The 18,586-nt window shown below is 36.1% G+C and overlaps 2 protein-coding genes across 2 annotated transcripts; both read right to left on the bottom strand.

Moving 5' to 3' along the window:
• Positions 1–4,140: 4,140 nt before the first annotated feature.
• Positions 4,141–8,886, bottom strand: LOC112055722 (uncharacterized). The gene is made up of 5 exons (XM_024095911.2): positions 8,877–8,886; positions 7,535–7,621; positions 6,794–6,890; positions 5,561–5,608; positions 4,141–5,162 (listed from the first exon to the last, which is right to left on the bottom strand). The coding sequence occupies exons 2-5, from the start codon at positions 7,603–7,605 to the stop codon at positions 5,043–5,045; spliced, it is 336 nt and encodes a 111-aa protein (XP_023951679.2). The 5' UTR covers positions 7,606–7,621; positions 8,877–8,886; the 3' UTR covers positions 4,141–5,042.
• A 4,428-nt stretch (positions 8,887–13,314) lies between these two features.
• Positions 13,315–17,630, bottom strand: LOC112055724 (uncharacterized). Its single transcript, XM_024095914.2, has 5 exons — positions 17,495–17,630; positions 16,759–16,845; positions 15,589–15,685; positions 14,343–14,390; positions 13,315–13,439 (listed from the first exon to the last, which is right to left on the bottom strand). Exons 2-5 carry the CDS (start codon positions 16,827–16,829, stop codon positions 13,323–13,325), a joined length of 333 nt encoding a protein of 110 aa, XP_023951682.2. The 5' UTR covers positions 16,830–16,845; positions 17,495–17,630; the 3' UTR covers positions 13,315–13,322.
• Positions 17,631–18,586: the final 956 nt, after the last annotated feature.

The following is an 18,586-nucleotide window of genomic DNA, read 5'->3' as shown; positions in this document are numbered from 1 at the left end:
ACTTATCTAATTTTTTAACATTTGGCAATGAAAACTCAATACATTTAGCTTTCTTGGCATTCAAAAGTAGATTATTTGCAGTGAACCAATGCGACACATGTGATATGGCACGGTTTACGTCGTCAGAGTTATCTTTATTTCTGTCGGACTTAAAAATTAAGGATGTGTCATCAGCAAACAGTACAATCTCACATATGCCGCTGACATGGTATGGTAAATCGTTTATGTACACTAAAAATAGAAAAGGACCCAGAATTGACGCCCATTATGGTAGTGGAACCGTGCGACTTTATATCATTTATGCATACCTTTTGTGTTCTATCACTGAGATAAGAGGCAATGAGATCGAGTGCAACACTTTTGATGCCATAGTGGCTTAACTTGAGTAGAAGGGTGTTATGGTCAACACAATCGAACGCCTTGGACAGATCACAGAACACACCAATAGCATTCTTAGAACCTTCCCATGCTTCATAAATATGTTTTAAAAGTTTAGCCCCTGCATCAGTTGTATTGCGACCTTTTGTAAAACCATACTGTTCAGGATGAAACAAGTTATTTAAATTAAAATGACATAAAAGTTGATTTAATATGATTTCAGTGTTAGATAGCCCATTTATCGAGGAAGGCTATAGGCTATATATTATCCCCGTATTCTTACGGAAACTGGAACCACGCGGGTGAAACCGCGCAGCTAGTATTTATTATAGGTATATCCATACTATACATCCATCATAGTTCCATACTTAATATTATAAATTCGTAATTAACTCTGTCTTTTACTTTTCACATCGTAACCGTTGAAATAATCAAATAAATTTTGGTAAAGTGATAATTGGGAACTTGGAGCTACTATTTGTTTCTAAAATACAAAAGGAACGGGTGAAATTAGGGTTGAAAGTGTGTATGAAAACCTGCATGTGTAATAAAAAATGTGAAACATGTGCTAAGTACTTCAGTAAGTGTCAAGTTTAATAATGTAGAACGGTCTGTTGGCAAGCACGCAACTTTCTTCCATCCAGCTCAACTTGTACTTTACTCCAATTTTAGCACAATTAAAATAATAACTTGTCCCAGATAATAATAAAAACGCGGCAAAAGTACTTTTGTGAATGTACTGTTTAGATTATATTTGTTTTTGAAATTGAATAACTAGTATTTATTCCTTGGCATTCTAATTCAGCCTGAACAAATGAAAAAGTAAATCAAATCAGTTAATTTTAGTTATTTTGTAAAAGATTCTTGTCATTCTTTATTATGTAAATAATGTATAGAATAAAGTATAGCCGATTGCATCCTTCAATCCTTGTCATTCAGAAAGACAGTTGGTTGTATTGGTTAGTAAGTAGTGAGTAGTGAGTGAGCCGGGATAGCCCAGTGGATATGACCTCTGCCTCTGATTTCGAAGGGTGTGGATGTGAATCCGGTCCAGGGCATGCACCTCCAACTTTTCAGTGCATTTTAAGAAATTAAATATCACGTGTCTCAAACGGCGCAGGTAAAACATTGTGAGGAAACCTGCATAACAGAGAGTTTTCTTAATTCTTTGCGTGTGTGAGGTCTGCCAATCCACATTGGGCCAGCGTGGTGGATTATTGGCCTAACCCCTCTCATTCTGAGAGAAAACTCAAGCTCAGCAGTGAGCCGAATGTGGGTTGATAATGATGATGATGATTGGTTAGTAAAAATAAATTTACTAACCAATCAATTCTAGATTAGCAGAATATAGAAGCAGGTAATTCAGAAGAGGTAATGCAGCTTTAGGAGTGGGCAAGAGAGATGACAGCTGCACCACCGATCCGTAAAAGAAAGACGGGTGGCAAGACCTAGTCTACCTATATGAATTAAAGTCTCTTTTCTTTCGTAATTTCCGTCTTTTTCTTTTGGTTTCGTTGGTTCCTTTAATTGGACTTGATTCGATGTTGCTTCATTTAAAACGCGGAGGATTACGATGGGTTTTAATGAGTAGGTAATCTGGTCATCTCGCCAGCGAGTCCTACATACCCTCCTTTGGGGTCTTTCTTCCGCGACCCCTTCATGAAGGATGCGTAAATGCATTTCCCAGCGAAAAAAAAGGTGTTTCAGAATCACCTGGTTGCTTTAACCGCGACATTCAAAGCTTTGTGTGAGACACTAATTTGATTAATGATAAATGAGCTCACGTCCCTATTCCCTAACGTCAGTAGCTACATTCTGTTTTTGTTATGCAAATGTCTTCAGAAGTCGGAACATGGAAAATGAAGTGGGAGGAGCATTAGCACAGTTCGAAATGTTTCATCGCTGAGTTCCGATGAATCGTTTCAACTGAAAGTTATTATCTCTGATCACATTAATGGCGTTAAGTGTTCTTTCACTCTTAATAATTTAAAGTACTTTATTTACTTAACACTTTTTATATCTAGATTCAGTAATCATAGTGCTCAATAACCCGCCCGCCAATTTTTTTTATATTCTTTACTAGTTAGCCCTTGATTACAATCTGATCTGACGGTAAGTGATGATGCAATCTGAGATGGACGAGGGCTAACTTGTTAGGAGGAGGATGAAAATCCACACGACATCGTACGTCTTACGATGCGGTACGTCTTTGCCGGTAGGGTGGTACTGGCCACAGCTGAGGCCTCCCCCAGCCAACAGCTTGATAGGCCTAAGATTTACATAATTATTATAATGCCTATCTTATATATCTATATATACCAAATGTGACTAAAATGGCTAACCAAGATCTGAAGAGCCATCATCTTTCTTCCTTTAGAGTTCCATGGACGAATTCTAATAGTAATATTCCTATTTACTAGTGAACGCCCAAATTACATTTCTAGAAACTAAATTTATTATAATCTAACAAATTCATTACAAAAACCGCTTATAACTAATTAAAGAGTTTGAGAAACAACCCTCATTGACATACTTTAAGCTTGTAACAGACATTTAATCTGAGCAAAAAGTCGCAGCCCTCTGATGTTATAATTCGCGTCCGCGCCACTGACGAGGGTAAAACGTTCTTATCAGAAAGCCGCGTGTTCGCCCCTGTCATTACACTGTGCCCCGCGGTTTTTCCCACGTAGGACGTAGTTTCATGACAATTTTCATTCAGATCTCTTCATTCACAAATATCCATAATTTACAAATTTGCATAGTATATATGAAGTAAAGAGGCAAGCCAAAAGATACAAGAAGCAAGTCCTTATTCATAATAATATCTTGGCAAACAGACTCTTGACCGATGACTCGACTGTCCGAGGCGTTTGAAACGTAAACGCATACTCGACCTACTGACTTGACTCGCAATACACACACGCGTAATTTTGACACAGACTAACAAACACATTGCTTACACTATCCACAGATTAAATACATAGAATATTCGATTACTGATCGATTTTTGGCTGTTTCGTCAAAAGAATCGATTCTTTTTATAAATTGTTTTTATTATAAATTTGATAAAATCAAAGTTTAAATACTTGCAAATAAAACGTTCGAAAATTTTTTCTAAACTACATACTTTTGGCCGTTTTTATGCAATTTAACTACACAAACCGACATTTTTAGGGAGCTCTTTACACGACAAAAACGATTAAAACAATGAAACATCGATTCTATAGCAACAGTTTTTATATACGCGTTAGATCATAGATTTTTGATCTTTGCCAGAGGGGTAACGTTAGCCAGGCAGGTCCTGTTATTTAAATGGCCTAAGCTATTCTGTAACGATGTTTAGAAACTCGCTAGTTATCAAATAATGTACCAAACAATGCAGACCGGAAATGGAATGAAAACATAAACATTATATTTTCATCACAAACAAAACGATTTTGTTTTAGCTTTTCAATTTATATGCGATTTAAGCAAATGGAGGTTTGATTTTAATTAAAAGATATCAGTGTTCCGTGCACGGGCTATTGTAATGTTCACCAATTTTGTGAAACATTGTTAACACGTAAACGGGAATCTTTGACTTACTCGTAGCATGACTGAATTCCAAAACATAAACAAAAACAAAAGAAGAAGAATTGTTTTTAAACCACTTTATTGCACATCGAAAAAGTACTTATTTTTAAGAAAGTAAAGGAAATAACAAGCAAATTAAAGCTCAGGTTGATATTATCTTCTAGCTGGCCTACACAGTATTTTGTTCTTTATTATAAACCTATTAAAACAAACATCGATTTGAAATATTAATTGATTATGAAACACGGCTAAAACTCACGTGATATTAGGTCGGAGTATGCCCGAGTGGTTTCGAACCCATACGGGGCCCTTAGTCATGAGCTGGTTCTTGCAAATGACAATGATTAAAAAATTAATATGAATAACACTCACGACAGTTTAAATTCTAAAATCGATTTGAAATGTTTCACATCTTTTGTTTTTTCTAGCTGGAGGAATTTCAAATCGAAACCCTAAACACCAGATCACTTAGAATCTACCAAACTTTAACACCTACGAGCTGGAGGAGGCTTATGCCGAAAGGCACACTGTGCTAAGAAAATCTTTAAAAAAATTAAAACATAATGCAATAGATGTAAAAAATGTAATTTCTTATCACAGTATAAAGGGCTTATTATTATTATAAAACAAACATCAAATAAATTGACAAAATGTCATCTACCTAGTACAAGATATGCACCAGTAAGCACCGGATGACATATTTTGTTATAGCTTGGCAAGTTCGTTGATGACACTCCTATGATATGCGGGCGACGGGGGGAACAGACTGCGTGGGTATGTATCGTGCGAGCGGGGTATCGGGAGTGTTACGAACGAGCATAAGTCAAAAATAGTGAATAACAGTGGATGACATAGGTGGACAACGAATTGTCCACCTGACTGTCATACTTAAATGTGTATAGTTCGTTGATAACACTCCCATGATATGCGGGCGACGGGCGGAAAGACTGCGCGGGTGTAATATCGTGCGTGCGGGGAAGTGACGTGCATCAGTCGTTGGTTTTTCATTCATCGCTACACACCCCCCGCCTCGCGCGCAACATCGGGAGTGTTACGCACGAAGTTACCAAGCTATAATGATTGAATTTTCTTCACCCATAATAAGGTGATTGATGTAAGACAACATTGTTAACGTTATTGTGTCCATTACCGATGTAGATGTGGGGATTGAGTAAAGCTTGTTGTTGCTGAAGTAGTAGTAGTCGTCGTCTCTGAAAAAAAAAAAAAAATTGAAAATTCTTTAAAGCTTTAAAATTATTTAATAAATATTATTCCACCAGACTAGTATAACTGACACCAGAGGGCCTAGTGGCAGTTTGATGCTGTTACTATCACGTTAACGTAAACGCGAATTTCTAAGGAATTGAAACAGCGCCATCTAGTGGCACTACTGCACAACTATTTCAATTACATATAAATTTGCGTTATGAAAATATTGAAAACTCCCACTAGGCCCACAGATGATAATTATAGTGTCAGATAATTGATGTGAAGAAATTTCAGTTCAAATTTACATGAAATTAGTGGATTCCAATGTATATTGTAATATCAGTTAAATGTAAGAATGAAAACTTCAACGGTGGTACTAGACTGATCAGTGTTTACTTACATATAATAAATTCATTAAAAATCCGAATCGTTTTACTCTGGTGTGATTCTGGAATAAAAATAAAAATATTTAAACAAGCTCTTCATTTAACTTATTATATTGTGTATTATTTTTGTATGTGTATAAAATACTAGGAGACGCCCGCGACTTCGTCCGCGTGAAATTTAGTTTTTCACAAAACCCACGGGAACCATGGATTTTTCCGGGATGAAAAGTAGCCTATGTGTCATTCCAGAGTAAAATCTACTCCTATTCCAAATCATCATTTCCAAATTTGTGTCATACAAACTTTCATCTCCTATTTTATCCCCTTGAGGGTAGAATTTACCAAAATACTTTCTTAGCGGATGCCTACGTCATAAAATCTACGTGCATGCCAAAATTCAGTCCTATCCAACCAGTGGTTTGGGCTATGCGTTGATATATCACTATGTCAGTCAGTCACCTTTTAGTTTTATACATTTAGATTGTAAGAGGTAAAGTTTGTGTGGTTGCAGGGGGTAATCTCTGGATCTACAGAACCGATTTTGAAAATTCTTTCACTGATAGAAAGCTACGTTATTTGCGAGTGTCATAGGTTTTTTTACTCCGATTTTTTTACTGACTGATCCTGGGCTCCATACAAGTTTGGACCGTCTCCTTTATTTATCATCTTTTGTAACCACATGTTTTGAGCAAATAAACGATAATTTGATTTGATATTTGATTTGATTTGGTTTGATAATTTTACATTAATATCAAATATAAAAAGGTGGATGCAAAAATATCAGCCTACTTTTAACGGCCCACAAGAGTGCCAGGCCTCCCTCCTTATAGAAGACAGGTTATGTAGCTTAGACTCACCACGCTGTTTCGAATGCACATTTTGCGTGATACTGTTAACTCCGTTATCAGACGTTAGTGATATCTAATGACTGACATTGACACCTATTCCCAACTCCGGGCTGAGAATTTCTTAAGAGATAGAAATACTTAATATATTAAATAGCCCGACCCAGGATTCAAACCCAGATCTCGTAATCCAAAATTACATACCACTGGAGCAACGAAACAGTTCAATAATACCAGTACCTAAAGGATTTTGTAGCTACTTACTCTATGCGTTGAAATAAAATTTCGTTAAGATCACCAGACTTTACCTGCAATCTATTTACTTTTAGAACAACTCTTCAATATCAGAAAAGATTAGCAGATCGTTTCTCTAAGACCAATCATTAGATACTAGATAGATACCTTAGGTTCATCACTACTGGATATGACCCCTGTAAGGTTAGATTTTTCTCCGTTGAGCGCCTTGAGTGTCTGGGCAGTTGACGATGGCTCTTCATAACTAGAAATAATCAAAAAAATAATAAGTATGTACGTACGTTATTTAAATTTTCTGGGATAAAAAGTAGCCTATGTAGTAATCCAGTAATATATTCCCATTCCAAATTTCAGCTAATTCGCTTCAATGGTCGCGGCGTGAAAGAGTAACAAACACTCATACCATCACTTTTTTGCAAATCTCGGGAAACCATGGATATTTTCGGGATAAGAAGTAGCCTATGTGTCAATCCATGGTTTATAATAAATACTACAGGACTCCCGCGACCTCGTGGGAATTTTTGTAAACTTCAAACTTATTTCACCACTGAAGGGGTGGATTTTATGATTTAAAACTGTAACTCTAATAATGAAGGATTTTCAATACTAACTTTCAACCCTAATTCGCCCCCTTCTATTTTTATTTTAGGGTCAAAAAGTGCCCCATATTTTGCTTCAAGGTCCCATTTACCATTGTACCAAAATTCATATTGATCAGTTAAGCCGTTTAGCCGTGAAAAGGTTACAGACAGACAGACTTACTTTCATATTTATAATATTACTATATTTTTTTTTTGATTAGTAGGATATTGTTGCCGTGTAAATCTTCTTGTGCTAAGTTCTTTTATTTTTAGCCTTAATGATAAAATTTCGAAAATCATTTCTCACCTCACTGGGTTTGCTTGTGCTATGGCCACGAGAATAAATAGACTGAACAGTGTGACCATGGCTGTATTCATTTTGCGTAGCTGATTTCTGAAATTAATAATGATGTTTTATTTAAATTGTTCATGTATAACATTGTGTTTTGCTTTCTTTTCCAATTTTACCTATAGCTTTTAATTTAATTAATTCAGTAATATCTTTATTGTCTTATACTTAGTTAGCTTAGTTTGACGACCTCTTAGCGCATGGTATACACGATGGATTTTCAAAACGGAGGTTCGATCCCCAGCTGGGCCGTTTTCTTTAATTGGTCCAGGCCTGGCTGATGGAAGGCTTTGGTCCCTGGCTAGTTACCATCCAAAGACGTACCGCTGAGCGATTTAGCGTTCCAGTGATTTCGTGTAGAAACCGAAAGGGGTGCAAATTTTCATCCTACTCCTAACAAGTCAGCCCGCTACCATCTTAGATTGCATCATCACTTACCATCAGGTGAGATAGTAGTCAAAGGCAAACTTATAAAGAATAATATTATAGCCATAATAGCTCAACGATAAGAGCGGTCTGACTCATCACCGAGGGGTGGTGGTTGATCAGTCTTCCCGACTATTTGTAGGGAAATGGGAATATTGGTCATATTTAAAAAAAAATGGCAAATATTATTAAAAAGAAAAAATAAAAATAAAAAAATAATAATTTATAAGTTTTAATTTTATAAGACCAAAAAAGATATTGGACAGAAGCAGATCTCTATTTTTCTGTAGACTTCTGTGTCAAAAATAGTCTGTAAGACTTTGTTAAAGTTTATTATACCTAAACAATTAAATATAGGAAACTCTTTGGAACACTCATAACTTAAATTTTATGTTTGCGACTTTAATTGTTGATATTTTAATAAATGATGGCTGTACTGCCACTCAACCATGAACGTACACGTATAGTGACCGACTTTGATCTAAGCCTGGATTAGATCAATCAGCTTATTGAATCTAAATTTCAAAATTGTATATGTAAAGAAAAGAAATGGCAAACGTGAATAAGCTGTGTTAAAATTCATGTAGAAATTGAGAAACCATTTGATAATTATTATGAAACCAAATGATAAAAAATGATAATTGAGAAACAAAATGATAATTGCGAAATCATATGGTGATTGAGGTATTAAAAAAACGAAATACTCATTTTCGAATATGAACACAGTTGCACAGAGCACACTAATCTCAGGATAGCTAACAACCATTAAGAAACCATTTGATAATTAAGAAACCAAATAATATTTGAGAAAAAATATGATATGAATTGCGAAACCATATGGTGATTGAGGTATTTAAAAAAACTAAATACTCACTTTTGAAGTTGAATACTAATCTCAGGATAGCTGACAATAGCTGCAAGCTTCACCGCTCCAACAACTGAAAGTGTAATGAGATATCATACCTCAGTACACGCTTTTATAGTGTGAGTAACATCGGGATGTGTTTATTTTCCTTAAACTTTGAAATATATAAAAACCATAAAATTGGAAGATAATGATTAATTTGAATGATACGTAAATAAAATAAAACAAGACGAGTAGGTAAGTCTTCAACTTTGACACTTTTATCTTTAAATAAATAATCTTTAAATAATTTAATTAAATTTCCTGTTCAGAAATTTCTATTTTATTTATATATTTATGAATAAAATTTCCACGAACGAAAATATAATATTCTTGAGTTGGACTTTTAGCGGTTCACTAGATTAGCATACTCACTTCGTTTCTTGTTCTTAGCAAAGAACGGAAAGAAAAACTAGTCCATAGCATCTCAATACTCTTAAACTTAACTAAACTCTTAAAACAGAGTTTCCAGTTAGGCGCAGTTTAAGAAATTAAGTCACAAACGATGAAGGGAAAACATTGTGAGGAAAACTGCACACCTGTGATTTTTCCTAATTCTCTACATGTGTGAAGACTGCCAATCCGGAGTGGGCTAGCATGGTGGACTATTGGCCCAACCCCTCTCATTCTGAGAGGAGATACGTGCTCAACAGTGAGCCGAATATGGATGAAAACAGTCAGAGAAAAACATCAGCGTCATGGTTATTGGTTAAGCGTTTGAAATTCATACAAAAATAAATACCAGGGCTACAGACCTTCAGTTATAACTACGCAGTGTTAACTGTACCAACAGCAGTTTTATTTAATCGAAAATTTTATCTAATGAAAATCATTGAAAATAAAACATTTAGTAAAAGTGATGGTTATTACACATGGACGATTTAACTGAACAGTTCGACAGCACAGTTAAAACTGCAGGTCTGTAGCTCGTATTACAGTGTACTTTCTCGTATTACAGTGTATTCGCTCGTACTTTAGTATGACGCTCCAAATATTTATATTTAACTGGCGGACGCCCGCAACTTCGTCCGCGTGAAAGTCAATGTGAACTTTTAACTCCTATTTCACTACTTTAGCGGTTGAATCACATTATATTTCGTAATATTTTTATAATTTATTAACAATTTATTTAAACTGAAAATGAAGGATTTTCCAAACAAACTTTCAACCCCTATTTCACGCCTTCTATTTTTATTTTAGTATCAAAAAGTACAGTAGTATAAAGTATGTACTGTATAGTGAAAATGTAGCAGATAGACAGACAGACTTACTTTCGCATAATCTTATTATATATAAATCTCCTGTCACGATGTTTGTCCGCGATGGACTCCTAAACTACTTCAACGATTTTAAATTCAATTGGCACACCGTGAGCAGTCTGCGGCCTAATTGTCTAACGCAAACGATTGAATTTGACAGTTGAAATCGTACGTTTTTACTTGTCAAACGGCTATTTCGGATTGTGTAAGCCAATGGAAAGCCATCGGTTGGGCATAGTTAGTTCATTACGATTATTAAGAATGGGTTCGCAGAGTTAGTTTATCTAGGCATTTAGATATACCATTCAAAATCCTCTACTGAGAGCAAGATGTTACTCTTTTATTTTATTTTTTATTCTTTACAAGTTAGGCTGAAAATCCACAACCCTTTCAGTTGCTAGACATCATCGCATCGGAATGCTAAATCGCTTGGCCGTATGTCTCAATTGGTCCAGCCGGGGATCAAACACAGGACCTCCGTAACATTAATTCTCATTAACATCTGATAGTGGTATATTATAAATTATCACCATAATATTACCAATCCACATTGGAGCAGGTTTTTTTTTATTCTGTACAAGTTAGCCCTTGACCACAATCTTACCTGATGGTAAGTGATGATGTAATCTAAGATGGTAACAGGCTAACTTGTTAGGAGTAGGAAGACAATCCACACCCCTTTCGGTTTCTACATGGCATTGTACTGGAATGCTAAATTGCTTGGCGGTACATCTTTGCCGGTAACTAGCCACGACTTAATTAGCACAACTTAATTAAGAAATCGAACTGTAACCAAAATAGGACCCTAGAATGGCAGAGAATGATCTAGAGTGGAGTCTTGTGAACATTGTGTATAGGGTCTTTAACCCTATCCTTTGACATTTAACAAACACTCCCCTTTTCCACTCAAGTCACTCTCTCCGCCTATCCCAAGTAACCCATAAAGAATTACACAGCAAGAAATGTGAACGGATCGAATGCCACGGGCATGCTGAAGCCGATCGGGTCTTCCACGGTAACCCTCACGGGTCACGGGGTAACAGTGATCGGGGCGTTGGCCCCTCTCTGTGACTACAGGCAGGGCGCTGGGTGGGACCTGTTTAGGTCCGTGGTGTCAACACCGGGTTCATCAGATCCGGTGCTATCTTGCCGCATCGCGATCGAGCTCTCAGATATCGCGGGCGATCTGCGGAACTGTGGCAGAGTGGTAAATCCTGGTGGTGCTTCACCCACTGCTCAGCGAGGTCGACGGTCATGTCCGGGGGGGGTTCAGGAGATCAGGTCTCGTGGCAGTCCTCGTGCGTCCGGCGGTCGTCGATGGTATGGCGCGATACCTCGCAGGTGCTGGGATTGCGCTCCGTGAGCGCGCGCGAACATTAAGATGCTCAGGCGACAAATGTGGTCGTCCAGGCTCTCTATGTTCAGATCTCTGGAGATGACCTGGTTCCGTACGTAACGTACGGCTGAAGCCGACCGTACGACGGGCGCCTTATATACGCAAATCGTTTCCTCGATCCGATCGCTACCCCTCTCTAACTCTCTACTCTTTACGGAAACATGTCGCGCCACCTAACGTCGGCACGAGCCAACACGAGATCGAGCGACATCAAATCCGTCTCAAACTACTATTTCCTACAATTACAATAGTTAGCTATTATATGTTTATATAACTTTCGTTGTTCACTATGTAGGGGAGTCAAAGAATACATAACACAAGCTTATGCAGGAAGTCCTCAGAAACAGCTCCGATTTTGATGATTTTTTTTCAAGTCATGTTTTTTATGTTATTTAAAATCAGATCCCCTGCACGGAACCCCTGTTCACCAATTTTGTGAAACACTGTAAACGGGATTCTTTGATTAAAGCATGAACGAATGCCAAAATACAAGTTTTGCATTAAAACAAAAGAAAAATTGCTTTTTTAAACCACTTTATTGCACATCAAAAAGTACAAAGGCGAAAGTATGAACTAGTAAAAATTTATTTACTTTTTTATCAAAAATAAAATAATATTAATTTTAAAATAATTTACTCGCATTACAAATATGTATACATATTATTTATTGATAAAACTTATCTAAAGTTATGATTTATTGAAAAATAACTTTAAGTAACACAATACCATTCGTTTAAAGTCTTCTGTGTGTTATGCTAACAAATAAATTAGTATTCCATTTTAGATATACCTTATTTTATTACTTAAATATAGACTTATTGCAGTATCTATCAAATGATCACCTACAATCACATTTAATATTACAAAGGCGAAACTTTGTGTGTACCCAAGTGTGTTTAAGTGTGTGTATGTTTGATCCGGCTACTAAAGCGATTTGGCTGAAATTTGGAATGGAAATAGATTTTACTCTGGATTAACACATGGGCTACTTTTCATCCCGGAAAATCTTTGGTGATGATTTATCTATGAATAATCAACGAGTATTTTTAACCGACTTGACAAAATGAGGAGGTTCTACTGCGGTTGAAAATTAAAAAAAAATGGTAACTATATCAAGTTATCACTATGACAATCTATAAAAGCAGCATCGAATAATTTAAAACGTTAAAACGGAACGGATTTTCATGCGGTTTTCACAAATAGATAAAGTGCTGGCCGGAGGTAACGTAGGTTAGGCAATCATTACTTTACTTTTTAATATGTAGGTAGGTTTGGTTTTTACTATTTATAAAATAGTAAAAACCAAAGACGGCCACCGTGGCGCAGTGGTATGCGCGGTGGATTTACAAGACGGAGGTCCTGGGTTCGATCCCCGGCTGGGCAGATTGAGATTTTCTTAATTTGTCCAGGTCTGGCTGGTGGGAGGCTTCGGCCGTGGCTAGTTACCACCCTACCGGTTAAAGACGTACCGCAAAGCGATTTAGCGTTCCGGTACTATGCTGTGTAGAAACCGAAAGGGGTGTGGATTTTCATCCTCCTCCTAACAAGTTAGCCCGCTTCCATCTTAGACTGCATCATCACTTACCATCAGGTGAGATTGTAGTCAAGGGCTAACTTGTAAAGAATAAAAAAAAAAAAGACCGGAATTATATCGTCCACCTGACTGCCATACTTAAATGATTACTCATTTAAGTGTGGCAGTCAGGTGGACGATATAATTCCGGTCTTTTTTTTATTTTTTTATTCTTGGTTGTATTTTCTTCAGCCATAATAACTGTAATAGTCATATGTACGTGATTGTTGTATGTTAACATTGTTAACGTTATTGTTTCCATTACCGATGTTGTAATGGTGTATAACTTGTGGCTGGCGTGGTCCCTGAAAAAAAAATATGAAACTGTAAAAATTCGAAATTTGAAAATTTAACAAATACTATTCTACCAGACTAGTATAACTGACACCAGATGATAATTATAGTGTCAGATAAGTAAAGTGAAGAAATCAGTTTAAAGGAGAATGCCAGATCCTGACCCAGTCCTAACTCGGAATTTTGCGGAAAATGTAGATGTACTAAATATATTAAATTTTTAAATAATTGTTTTTTAATAAACCATTTTTACTGTTAAACTCCGGAATAAAAATCTGCCAAAAAAGTAATTATATCCATTACGTTATTTCCTCATAGCTGACATTGTTTACTTATTTTTTAAAAACCTTATTTCGACCTTGGGTTCGAGCCCTTTAGAGCGTTTTTAGTGCATTCTAATTATTTTATGTTCAAAATGGCTAGAATCCAGAGCTGCGAAGTCAGATCAAAATGTAAAAATAAACTGTCATAACACTGTCAAACTATCAAAACTCGTAATAATTTGAAAATAATACCTCGGAGTAATTTGAAAATAATAAAATCACGTTTTTTTTAATGTATTGCATGTGCTAAGTAAGCTTCTGTATTTACAAAATACCAATCACGACGCTTTATCGTTATCTATTTCATAATAAACTGCACATATACTTAACCTTAAAATCAAACTTCAACTTGGATTTATTTTTATACCCCTAGTTATAAAGGGTTAAAAGGTAATATTTGTTTAATAGTACAAAAAATCCAATAATATGATATATAATATATTGTTGCTAATTATTTTTTTTTAGTGGGTCAAGCTTCTATACATTGTCTGGCATTGTCCTTTACATGAAATTAGTGGACTCCAATGTATTCCGCTAAATGTAAGAATGAAAACTTCAACGGTGGTACTAGACTGATCAGTGTTTACTTACAAATAATAAATCCATAAGAAGTCCACATCGTTTTACTCTGGTGTGATCCTGGAATGGAAAAATAAAAATATATTTAAACAAACATTTATATATTATATTTTAATATTATTATGTGTGTATTTCTTCATGTGTATATAATATTTACTAAATCACTTCACGCAGTTGTGCTGCATACATTCCTTCAGGTGACTGTGCTAATTTTTTTTTAAATTCTTCCATGTCATTGGCTACAAAAATCTAACTACTAGGAGGCCACGCCTAGACCAATTATGTATTATATTATACCAAATTTTGTAATTTTTTTTTATTTCCATTATCATGGTCGTAGTAAAAGTATTGTATGCCACTGCACGTAATTAGCGTTTGTGACACTCGTGCTGTCTATGCAAGAAACACTCGTGCTACAATGCAAGGTAGGTGGACGCACAAATAGTCATTCATTATCAGCCTACTTTTAGCGACTCACTAGAGGGCCAGGCCTCCGTCCTTATAGGAGAGGAGTTATGTAGCTTAGACCCACCACGCTGTCTCAAATGCACATGTTGTATAATACTCCAATATCAGACGTAAGGCTCAGTCCAGAAAGGGCCAACTCGCCGCGATTTACTCGCGCGTATTACGCGCGACTATGGCGTCCACAAGGTGCGTACCAACGCGCGAGCATTTGGGGAGGAATTTAGTACGAAACATGGAGTTGAAGGTGCACTCACTCTAGAGTTCGCGCGTTAACTGGACGCAACAAGGCGTTTCTAGTATCTCAACTCGCGCGCAATATGCGCGAATCAAGCGCGTGTCAAGATTCTGGCGCAGTGCACGCGATTTACGCGAGTATTTTGAATTCGCGCGATGCTTGTGGACGCGATTTATTGATGTCTAGTACTTCGACAACGTGCGTATGAATTCGCGCGATACGATTCGCGACGAATTCGCCTCTTCTGGACTATGACTTAATGACAACTTATGACTTACGACACCTTACTATTTCCAACTCTGGGCTGAGAATTTCTCAAAAGATAGAACCAGACCTCATAATCCAAAATTACATATCACTGGAGCAACGAGACAGAACAAATTGAAATATGGAACATTATAAATTATATTCCTTTATTTCAACGCATAGAGTAACTACTGTAAGCGTTGAAATAAAACATTAAAATGTTGTTAAGATCCCCAAAGTTTATCTGTAATCTATTTATTTTTAGATCAATTCTCCAATATCAGAAGGGTTAATCAAAAGGTAGCAGACCTTATGTTCATCACTACTCGATATGACCCCTGTACCGCAGGATTTTTCTCCGTTTAGCTCTTTGGGGGTCTGGGCAGTTGACGATGGCTGTTCATATCTAGAAATAATCAAAAAATTAATAAAAAATATCGTGTAATAAACAAAATATCTTGTGCCATGATTAGTGTAGTGACACCACTATCAGGCAACAATCTACGAGTATAACTGTAGTTAAAATCATGGATCCCTGGAACATTTTGTACACTTGATTACTAACAAGCTATTTTTTCATCTCAATGAGACGATCAACTTTTTTATTTACTCTCTCTCTTTTTTATTTACTCACGAAAAATCAGGTGTACAAATTGTTCTTGGGATCCCTAACTATTATAGGATATTTTTGCCGAAATAGTAGATTCTAATTTGTTTTGTTAGTCCATCTACAAAGGTTGGTTTTTTTTTAATATTAAATACTATATATATAATATATAGTTTATATTATATATATAGTATTTAATAAATATAGTAGTATATTAATATTACAAAAAATACTATATATATAATATTTAGTATTTAAAATTAATTGTCATTATATTTTTTTAATCATTACCTATTTTTTTTAATTCCGTCACTGTTATGTAACAGATTAGTATCCCGCCAATTTAGGTCGACTTTTAAAATTTTATTTAGGGAACTCAACGCATAATTGTTGCGGCTTATTCCGATTGAGATGTTTGCGCCAAGTTTACACTGGCTGTTTAGAAACTCACATGGGCGTAGCATTTTTTTTAAATTATTTTATTTTTTACATAAAACTTTCCTCAAGAACTTCATTGACGTCTGAACAGCCTGTATGGTCGACGATCTTTGCCTGTCCCCGAATTTAGTTGGGGACAAATTAAAAAAAAAACTCTTCACAGCTGATGACAGCAGTTCTAATTTTAAAGTTCATTCCGGCCCTTTGTGAAATAATAAATATTTTAGGTGGGAAGTAATTTGTATGAGTTATTCCCTCCCTATGGAGGGAAGCAGCATTTTCCACCCAATACTCAGATCAAAACAACACTACTTTCCGATTATGAGAAATGAAAAAGATACTTTCTCTCGCATTAGTGTAAATCTTCTTGTGTTAAGTTATGCAAGTTCTTTTGTTGTTAGCCTAATGGTAAAGTTTCAAAAATCATTTCTCACCTGACGGGGTTTGCTTGTGTTATGGCCACGAGAACTAATAGACTGTACAGTGTGACAATGGTTGCATTCATTTTGCGTAGCTGCTTTCTGAAATTAATAATGATATTTTAATTAAATTCATGTATATTTACAGTGTGTTTTGCTTTCTGTTGCAATTTTATCTATAGCTGTTTTTATTTAATTTAATAAAGATTGTAATATGTTTACTGTTGTACCTCCGTGGCGCAATGGTATGCGCGATGGATTCAAGACCTGGGTTCGATCCGCAGCTCGGTCGATTAAGGTTTTCTTAATAGATTCAGTTCTGGATGGTGCTTGCTAGTTGCCATCCTACCGACAAAGACCGTACCGCCGAGCGATTTTGACTAGACTAGAGATAGGATACTTCAATTTTATGTTTGCGACTATACATACACGACATGACTTTTGTAAAATAGTACAATAATTAAAAAAAATAATAATAATAATAATTGAAGTGATTGAGGTTTTAAAAAAAAAAGTGTGTGTCAGCTCCAACGCACGAATGTAGTTTACTCTTCAAGATCGACTGTCTTAAATAGGTGTATGTTGCTCTGCTTGCACCTATTTGAAAGGTGCGCAGAATAGGTTGCGCACAAAAGACGTAACGCTGTCATTCGGTCATCGAATTTGACTGCCCATATTTTTCCACACTGGGGGCTATATAATATGAAAAATCGATCCTTAAGGAGTAAACTCCAAAAAAACTTGTACTCACTTTCGAAGTTGAATACAGATGCACAGAGCACACCAATCTCAGGATAGCTGACAATTGCTTATAGCTTCACCGCTTTAACGACTGAAAGTGTAATGAGATATCATACCTCAGTACACGCTTATAAAGTGTGAGTAACATCGGGTCTATGTGTTTGTTTTCCTTAAACTTTGAAATATATAAAATACGCAAAACTTGAATATTATATAAAGTACAACAAGACGAGTTGATAAGACTTCAACTTTGACAATGTTATCTTTATTGTTCACTTGTTTAAAAATTCCTTTTTTATACATTTATGAATAAAAAACCCACGTACGAAAATATTCATTGTAATTTACCTTGATTAGCAAAGAACAGAGACTGAGATAAAAACTATTCCATAGCATCTCAATACTCTGAAACTTAACTAAAATCTTAAAACAGAGCCGTAATTGCGCGGCGGATGTAACCTCTGTGTGCCTTATATGGGGGAGCATAGGTTTAAATTCGGTCCGGGGCATGCACCTCCAACTTTTCAGTTAGGCGCATTTTAAGAAATTAAATATCACGTGTCTCAAACGATGAAGGGAAAACATTGTGAGGAAACCTGCATACCTGTGATTTTTCCTTATTCTCTACATGTGTGAAGTCTGCCAATCCGGAGTGGGCTAGCACGGTGGACTATTGGCCCAACCCCTCTCATTCTGAGAGGAGATACGTGCTCAACAGTGAGCCGAATATGGATGAAAAGAGTCAGAGAAAAAACATCATCGTAATCATCATCATATCAGCCGATTGACGTCCACTGCAGGACATAGGCCTTTTGTAGGGACTTCCAAACATCACGATACTGAGCCACCTGCATCCAGCGAATCCCTGCGACTTGCTTGATGGCGTCGTATAAAAACATCAGCGTCATGGTTATTGGTTAAGCGTTTGAAATTCATACAACAATAAATACCTGAGCTACAGACCTTCAGTTATAACTACGCAGTGCTAACTGTAGCAGTTTTATCTAATCGAAAATTTTATCTAATGAAAATCATTGAAAATAAAACAGTACATTCAGTAAAAGTGATTGTTATTACACATGGACGATTTAACTGAACAGTT

This window comes from Bicyclus anynana, chromosome 1, assembly GCF_947172395.1.
Source record: "Bicyclus anynana chromosome 1, ilBicAnyn1.1, whole genome shotgun sequence".
Classification (NCBI taxonomy): Eukaryota; Metazoa; Arthropoda; class Insecta; order Lepidoptera; family Nymphalidae; genus Bicyclus; species Bicyclus anynana.
The sequence above is the reverse complement of the archived record's forward strand: the minus strand, read 5'-3'. Positions and strand labels throughout refer to the sequence as shown.